This window comes from Pseudoliparis swirei, chromosome 18, assembly GCF_029220125.1.
Source record: "Pseudoliparis swirei isolate HS2019 ecotype Mariana Trench chromosome 18, NWPU_hadal_v1, whole genome shotgun sequence".
NCBI lineage: Eukaryota > Metazoa > Chordata > Actinopteri > Perciformes > Liparidae > Pseudoliparis > Pseudoliparis swirei.
In genome coordinates, this window is record NC_079405.1 from 483,399 (window position 1) to 492,259 (window position 8,861).

The 8,861-nt window shown below is 46.1% G+C and overlaps 1 protein-coding gene across 1 annotated transcript; it reads left to right on the plus strand.

Moving 5' to 3' along the window:
- The first annotated feature begins 4,335 nt into the window (after window positions 1-4,335).
- On the plus strand, window positions 4,336-7,547 carry LOC130208874 (dermatopontin-like). Its single transcript, XM_056438257.1, has 5 exons — window positions 4,336-4,479; window positions 4,748-4,844; window positions 4,951-5,136; window positions 7,033-7,185; window positions 7,291-7,547. Exons 1-5 carry the CDS (start codon window positions 4,443-4,445, stop codon window positions 7,334-7,336), a joined length of 519 nt encoding a protein of 172 aa, XP_056294232.1. The 5' UTR covers window positions 4,336-4,442; the 3' UTR covers window positions 7,337-7,547.
- Window positions 7,548-8,861: the final 1,314 nt, after the last annotated feature.

The following is an 8,861-nucleotide window of genomic DNA, read 5'->3' on the forward strand; positions in this document are numbered from 1 at the left end:
CATCCTGTGTGACTCCCCCGTCGACGCTGTGGAGTCCTTCCGCTTCCTGGGCTCCATCATCACCCAGGACCTCAAGTGGGAGCTGAACATCGGCTCCATCACCAAGAAGGCCCAGCAGAGGATGTTCTTCCTGAGGCAGCTGAGGAAATTCAACCTGCCAGGGAGAATGATGGTACAATTCTACACGGCCATCGTTGAGTCCATCATCTGCTCCTCCATCACCGTCTGGCACCCTGCAGCCACAGCCAAAGACAAGTGCAGCTGCAGAGCATCATCCGCCGGCCGAGAGGGTTATCGGCTGCAATCTGCCTTCCTCCAGGTCCTGTTCACTTCCAGGTCACTGAAGCGGGCCAGAAAGATTGTCGCTGACCCTCCCACCCTGGACACTCCTGTTCGAGTCCCTCCCTCGGGAGGAGGCTGCGTCCATCATGACAAAGACCACCCGCCACACCAAAAGTTATTTCCCGTCGGCAGTCGGGCTCATCAATGGAACCCGGGACTGACTGACTGTCACCCCCAGGACTACCACCTCTTCTTCCACCTTCCTCTCTCCTCCTTCTTCCCGCTCCTTCCTCTTCCTCCTCCTCCCTCCTTCTTCTTCCCTCCTCCACACACGTCACTTTAACATGCACTTTAACTTGAGGCCTCCTCCACACACATGCCACTTTATTTGCATGCACTTTAACTTAAACACACGCCACGCGTAACATACACTTTTAACTAAAACACACCACTTGAAGCACACACCCAAACACTTTCACATTATTTGTTGTCTTTCTGTCGTGTTGATTGTTGTTTGTTTGTCATGTCCAAATGTTGCACCTTCCACCAAAAAAAATTCCTCGTTTGTGTAAACATTCCTGGCAATAAAACTGTTTCTGATTCTGATTCTGATAACATAATCATGAATATTAAAGGTTCTCACATCAGAGTGAGCTGATAACATAATCATGAATATTAAAGGTTCTCACGTCAGAGTGTGAGCTGATAACATAATCATGAATATTAAAGGTTCTCACGTCAGAGTGTGAGCTGATAACATAATCATGAACATTAAAGGTTCTCACATCAGAGTGTGAGCTGATAACATAATCATGAATATTAAAGGTTCTCACGTCAGAGTGAGCTGATAACATAATCATGAATATTAAAGGTTCTCACATCAGAGTGAGCTGATAACACAATCATGAATATTAAAGGTTCTCACATCAGAGTGAGCTGATAACATAATCATGAATATTAAAGGTTCTCACATCAGAGAGTGAGCTGATAACATAATCATGAATATTAAAGGTTCTCACATCAGAGTGAGCTGATAACACAATCATGAATATTAAAGGTTCTCACATCAGAGTGAGCTGATAACATAATCATGAATATTAAAGGTTCTCACGTCAGAGTGTGAGCTGATAACATAATCATGAACATTAAAGGTTCTCACGTCAGAGTGAGCTGATAACATAATCATGAATATTAAAGGTTCTCACGTCAGAGTGTGAGCTGATAACATAATCATGAACATTAAAGGTTCTCACATCAGAGTGTGAGCTGATAACATAATCATGAATATTAAAGGTTCTCACGTCAGAGTGAGCTGATAACACAATCATGAATATTAAAGGTTCTCACATCAGAGTGTGAGCTGATAACATAAACATGAATATTAAAGGTTCTCACGTCAGTGTGAGCTGATAACATAATCATGAATATTAAAGGTTCTCACATCAGAGTGAGCTGATAACACAATCATGAATATTAAAGGTTCTCACATCAGAGTGTGAGCTGATAACACAATCATGAATATTAAAGGTTCTCACATCAGAGTGTGAGCTGATAACATAATCATGAATATTAAAGGTTCTCACATCAGTGTGAGCTGATAACATAATCATGAATATTAAAGGTTCTCATGTCAGTGTGAGCTGATAACACAATCATGAATATTAAAGGTTCTCACATCAGAGTGAGCTGATAACATAATCATGAATATTAAAGGTTCTCACGTCAGAGTGTGAGCTGATAACATAATCATGAATATTAAAGGTTCTCACGTCAGAGTGAGCTGATAACACAATCATGAATATTAAAGGTTCTCACATCAGAGTGTGAGCTGATAACACAATCATGAATATTTAAGGTTCTCATGTCGTCGTCAGGTTATCAAGTCCAGAACAGAAACGCTCACAACACTCACCATGTCGTCCTGTTGCTACATGAGGCTCAGGGACGAAGGAGAAGGCTGAGGAGATGAAGCTTCTCCTTCTGGACGGCTCACAGCCAATCACAGGTCAGGAGGACATGATGGCATCTGTGTATTAAAGGCTGAACTTTTCTTGAGGGGAGAGTTCTTTTGGCGTGATTATTGGTGACCCCGATGTGATTATTGGTGACCCCTATGTCTTTATTGGTGACCCCGAAGTGATTATTGGTGACCCCGAAGTGATTATTGGTGACCCCGAAGTGATTATTGGTGACCCCGAAGTGATTATTGGTGACCCCGATGTGATTATTGGTGACCCTGATGTGATCATTGGTGACCCCGAAGTCTTTATTGGTGACCCAGAAGTGATTATTTGTGACCCCGATGTCTTTATTAATTACCCCGAAGTGATTATTGGTGACCCCGATGTCTTTATTGGTGACCCTGATGTGATCATTGGTGACCCCGAAGTCTTTATTGGTGACCCCGATGTGATCATTGGTGACCCTGATGTCTTTATTGGTGACCCCGAAGTAATTATTGGTGACCCTGAAGTGATCATTGGTGACCCCGAAGTGATCATTGGTGACCCCGATGTGATCATTGGTGACCCCGATGTCTTTAATGGTGACCCCGATGTGATCATTGGTGACCCTGATGTCTTTATTGGTGACCCTGATGTGATCATTGGTGACCCCGATGTCTTTATTGGTGACCCCGATGTGATCATTGGTGACCCCGATGTGATCATTGGTGACCCCGATGTCTTTATTGGTGACCCCGATGTGATCATTGGTGACCCTGATGTCTTCATTGGTGACCCCGAAGTGATTATTGGTGACCCCGAAGTGATCACCTGGACTCCTGTCGTTACCTCTTGTAACAGTTTAGCTCCACGCCTTCCTTTTTGTTATAGTTGTTTTCATCCTGTCACCCCATCTCGTCAATCCAACTCCCCTCACCTGCCTCTGATCACCTCGTTAGTCCCTCACGCCCTTCTCACCTGCAGCCCCTCCCCTCATTAGTCCCTCATTCCCTTCACCTGGTCCTCACGCCCTTTTCACCTGCAGCCCCTCCCCTCATTAGTCCCTCATTCCCTTCACCTGGTTCTCACGCCCTTCTCACCTGCAGCCCCTCCCCTCGTTAGTCCCTCATTCCCTTCACCTGGTCCTCACGCCCTTCTCACCTGCAGCCCCTCCCCTCGTTAGTCCCTCATTCCCTTCACCTGGTCCTCACGCCCTTCTCACCTGCAGCCCCTCCCCTCGTTAGTCCCTCATTCCCTTCACCTGGTCCTCACGCCCGTCTCACCTGCAGCCCCTCATTAGTCCCTCACTATTTAGCTCCCTCACTTCCACTTGTCCTCTGCCAGATTGTCTTGTGTTTTCGTGCCAAGTTCTCCAGTGTTATTAGAGTATATTCCTGACCTCTGATTCTCTGCCCCGCCCCTTTTTGGACTTGTTTGCTTCTTCGACTGATCTCCCGGTTTTGACCCAGCCTGTTTCCAACCAAAGACAGTAATCTTTGTTACTCCGGTCTGAGTCGTGCTTTTGGGTCCACTCTAATAGCGATGTGACACCTCTGCTGCACAGTGTTTGTCCCGCCACACCCCGGAAACAGATTCCTCACTGAAGGACTTCCCACCCATTAAAGAACCATTCAACAACTCAGACAATTACTTTGGTATTTCATTCCAGGTCACCTTGCTGACTGTAAATGATGACAATGGACTGCAGAGATCCACCTGACACACATACAGGTACAATATTAATAATTAAACTGTTGACTGTATTTCAGCACGACATCTGGCATCAAGGGAGGAATTTATAAATGTCAAACTTGTGGTCCACACCCACCGGCCGGCGCACCTTGAGAGAGGAACAGGTCGACATTCCAGAGACGAGATGCTTCCTCTGAGTCTCAGAGGACGTTTGACATGTGTTGTCCTTGATGAGCAGAGAGTCCTCCCATGAAGACATGTCCACAGTCCACGAGGAGCCCATTAGACCCTGAGTGATGGATGACGTGAACCTCTTTGCTCCTGCGGGGAAGCGGCTGGACCCGTGAGTTGTTCTCAAATTATAGGTTTTAAATTGAAGGATTAATAGGCGGATCATAAAGGACTGAAAAATGTCCCTTGGCTTTGTCACCGCCAGAACGATTAGCTGCTTTGTCCCAAGGGCATAAAGGTCATGAGCTGAGTGAGTGAAGTCAGTCTGCTCTCAGACACCGACACATCCTCGCCATGTGGAGCTTCATCGTGGTGTCCGTCCTCCTGGCAGGTGAGACCACTGCCCTGCTGTGTGTAGACTGAGTGTGTAGTGGTGATGTGGAGCATTACTCATTGAACCACTTGTTGTTTACAGCTGGCAACAGTTTGAGAGGAATACATGTGCTGATACTCATGAATGTGTCTGTGTGTGTTTATTATCACTGGAACATTTAACGTTAACGTGACTAAAGCTTCAGTCTCACATGCTGACGCTCCGCTAGACCTCTCCTGCTCCCAGGCTGCTGTAGCTCACCCAGCAAACGTTCCTTCTCTTACAGCGGAGCTCCTCACTGCAGCCAGCGGGTGGGACAATGAGCTGAAGGAAACGTTCACTGTCACGTGTCCAAGCAGCCAAGCGGTGTCTGGCCTCACCAGGTAGGCAGCGCCATCAAGTTGGGTTGACATGGTTCCTCAACGTATTCATCTACTTCTGTTAGGTGAGTCTTAGTTTGTCTCACCATTTGATTCCTTCCCTCAACAGTCGCTACGATGACCACATGAAAGATCGTCGTTGGGCATTTTCGTGCAAAGCTTTCAACGTAAAGAGAACATGCAAGTGGTCGAGGCCTGTGAACGAAGATTGGGCGCCAATGAACTTCAGATGTGGAGCAAATGAAGTGATCGCAGGCGTCTACAGTGTCTACAGCGAGCTGCTCCAGGACAGGAAGTACGGGATTTACCTTATTCTGAATTCATGGAAAACAGTCCGTTTGTTTTCTACTGGCATGAGGAACGTCTCCACATCTCTAGACACGCCTTTCTATTTATACCTAGAATGTAAGTGGCACTTAAATAGCATGGTATTACTCATGGTATTACTCATGGTATTACTCATGGTATTACTCATGGTAGTACTCATGGTATTACTGATGGTAGTACTCAAGGTAGTACTCTTGGTATTACTCATGGTAGTACTCATGGTAGTACTCATGGCAGTACTCATGGTATTACTCATGGTATTACTCTTGGTATTACTCAGGGTATTGCTCATGGTATTACTCTTGGTATTACTCAGGGTAGTACTCATGGTAGTACTCATGGTATTACTCATGGTATTACTCATGGTAGTACTCTTGGTATTACTCATGGTAGTACTCATGGTATTACTCATGGTAGTATTCTTGGTATTACTCATGGTATTACTCATGGTATTACTCATGGTGTTACTCGGTGCATTACTCATGGCACTCATGGTGGCACTCATGGTATTACTCATGGTATTACTCATGGTAGTACTCATGGTATTACTCATGGTAGTACTCTTGGTATTACTCATGGCATTACTCATGGTAGTACTCTTGGTATTACTCTTGGTATTACTCTTGGTATTACTCATGGTAGTACTCATGGTATTACTCATGGTAGTACTCATGGTAGTACTCTTGGTATTACTCAGGGTGGTACTCATGGTCGTATTCTTGGTAGTACTCATGGTAGTACTCTTGGTATTACTCATGGTAGTACTCATGGTAGTACTCATGGTATTACTCATGGTAGTACTCATGGTAGTACTCATGGTAGTACTCTTGGTATTACTCAGGGTTGTACTCTTGGTCGTATTCTTGGTATTACTCATGGTAGTACTCATGGTAGTACTCATGGTATTACTCATGGTAGTACTCATGGTAGTACTCTTGGTATTACTCTTGGTATTACTCTTGGTATTACTCTTGGTATTACTCATGGTAGTACTCATGGTAGTACTCATGGTAGTATTCTTGGTATTACTCATGGTAGTACTCTTGGTATTACTCTTGGTATTACTCATGGTAGTACTCATGGTAGTACTATTGCTATTACTCAGGGTTGTACTCTTGGTCGTATTCTTGGTATTACTCATGGTATTACTCGTCCTTGTGGTTCTCTGGTTCTGAGTCTCTCTGAATCAGAGCGTCTGAATGACGCATGTTCTCCTTTAAGAGATGAGTGGGTGTGTCTCTTAAGAGATGAGTGGATGTGTCTCCTTTAAGAGATGAGTGGGTGTGTCTCTTAAGAGATGAGTGGATGTGTCTCCTTTAAGAGATGAGTGGGTGTTCTCCTTTAAGAGGTGATTGTGTCTCTTTAAGAGAGGAGGTGTCTCCTTTAAGAGATGAGTGGGTGTGTCTCTTAAGAGATGAGTGGATGTGTCTCCTTTAAGAGATGAGTGGGTGTTCTCCTTTAAGAGGTGATTGGATGTGTCTCCTTTAAGAGAGGAGTGGGTGTTCTCCTTTAAGAGGTGATTGGATGTGTCTCCTTTAAGAGAGGAGTGGGTGTTCTCCTTTAAGACATGAGTGGATGTTCTCCTTCAAGAGATGAGTGGATGTGTCTCCTTTAAGAGAGGAGTGGGTGTTCTCCTTTAAGAGAGGAGTGGATGTGTCTCCTTTAAGAGAGGAGTGGGTGTGTCTCTTTAAGAGAGCAGTGGGTGTGTCTCTTTAAGAGTGGAGTGGGTGTGTCTCTTTAAGAGAGGAGTGGGTGTGTCTCCTTTAAGAGATGAGTGGAGTGGGTGTGTCTCTTTAAGAGATGAGTGGGTGTGTCTCTTTAAGAGAGCAGTGGGTGTGTCTGACCTGGTGCCCTTGACCTTCAGGTGGAGCTTTAACTGCTGCAGCTCTCCTGGCTTCACCACCTCCAGCTGCCACACCGTGAGCCACATCAACTACTACCAGGAGTACTTCAGCTGGACGGTGGCCAGCGACCACTTCCTGAGCGGCGTGGCGAGCTCCTTCGACCGCAGCAGCCGGTGAGACGCTGGTGAAGCTGCTGCTCCACCCTGAAGCTGCAGCTGCTGCAGCGTGGGCCTCCTGGAGGAGCAGTGTGTTCATGCTCTTCAACTCATGCTCCTCAGGGACCGGCGCTGGAGTCTGACGTACTGCCAGGGCCACAGCCAGTGAAGACGCCGGGGAGGAGCCGGGCCTGGACCAGAGCTGCACCCTGAAGCTGCTGCTGCACCCTGAAGCTGCTGCTGCACCCTGAAGCTGCTGCTTCTCCATGTGTGTGTGTGTGTGGGAGCTGCTCCAACCAACTCTCACTGACAGATACGAGACATCAGGACACAACTCTGGACCTGCTGAACTTATGCATAAAGTCTATCAACACACCTCCTTCCTGCCTCCTTCCTCCTTCCTCCTTCCTTCCTCAATCCTTCATATAGATAAACATTCAGGATATAGAACAGACACTGAAACGTTGTATGTAGATTTACTGAAGTGTAGATTTAATGTTCATCTATAAGCTGAATGCTCTGGAGAGGAGAGGAGAGAAGGAGAGAGGAAAGGAGGTGAGACATGGCCATCGAGATGAGGAGATGAGAGTGAACAGGAAGTCACAGCGACCACGACGGCCACATCAGATATTAATAATGTGTCACGCTGTGCGGTTCAGATAATCATCTGCCGAGGACAAAGGCAACGAAACGAGGAAGGGAGGAAATGAACAGAGAGAAGGAGAGATGAGTGGATAGTGGACGAGACGACACAGACGGGGAAGGAGACTCGCTCCAAGGCGCTCGTAGTCCCCGCTGGAGCTCCTCCATGTTCCTGATAGGGGAGGGGAGGGGAGGGGGGGGGGAGGGGTGACTCAGAGCCGCACAGATGCCTGGACACGTCCATGGATCCTTTCATTGGCACAGAGGATCTACAAGCTCTCTAGTGGGGTAACGTGGTACTACAAGCTCTCTAGTGGGGTAACATGGTACTACAAGCTCTCTAGTGGGGTAACATGGTACTACAAGCTCTCTAGTGGGGTAATATGGTACTACAAGCTCTCTAGTGGGGTAACATGGTACTACAAGCTCTCTAGTGGGGTAACATGGTACTACAAGCTCTAGTGGGGCACTATGGTACTACAAGCTCTAGTGGGGTAATATGGTACTACAAGCTCTCTAGTGGGGTAACATGGTACTACAAGCTCTCTAGTGGGGTTAACATGGTACTACAAGCTCTCTAGTGGGGTAATATGGTACTACAAGCTCTCTAGTGGGGTAACATGGTACTACAAGCTCTCTAGTGGGGTAACATGGTACAAGCTCTAGTGAGTGGGGTAACATGGTACTACAGGCTCTCTAGTGGGGTAACATGGTACTACAAGCTCTCTAGTGGGGTAACATGGTACTACAAGCTCTCTAGTGGGGTAACATGGTACTACAGGCTCTCTAGTGGGGTAACATGGTACTATTTGTTTATTTGTTTATTTATTGGATCCCCATTAGCTGACGCCTTAGCGACCGCTAATCTTCCTGGGGTCCACAGAAAGGACAAAATACAATACATACAAAAACATACAAAACATATCGTGAATCCAACAGTTAAAAATAGTACAACAAAGTAAAAGAAAAAGAAAAAATAGTGCAGTCAGATGCTCAGTACAGTTAAAGGATAAGATATATGTTACGTTGTGCAGATCAACTTAAGTCATACA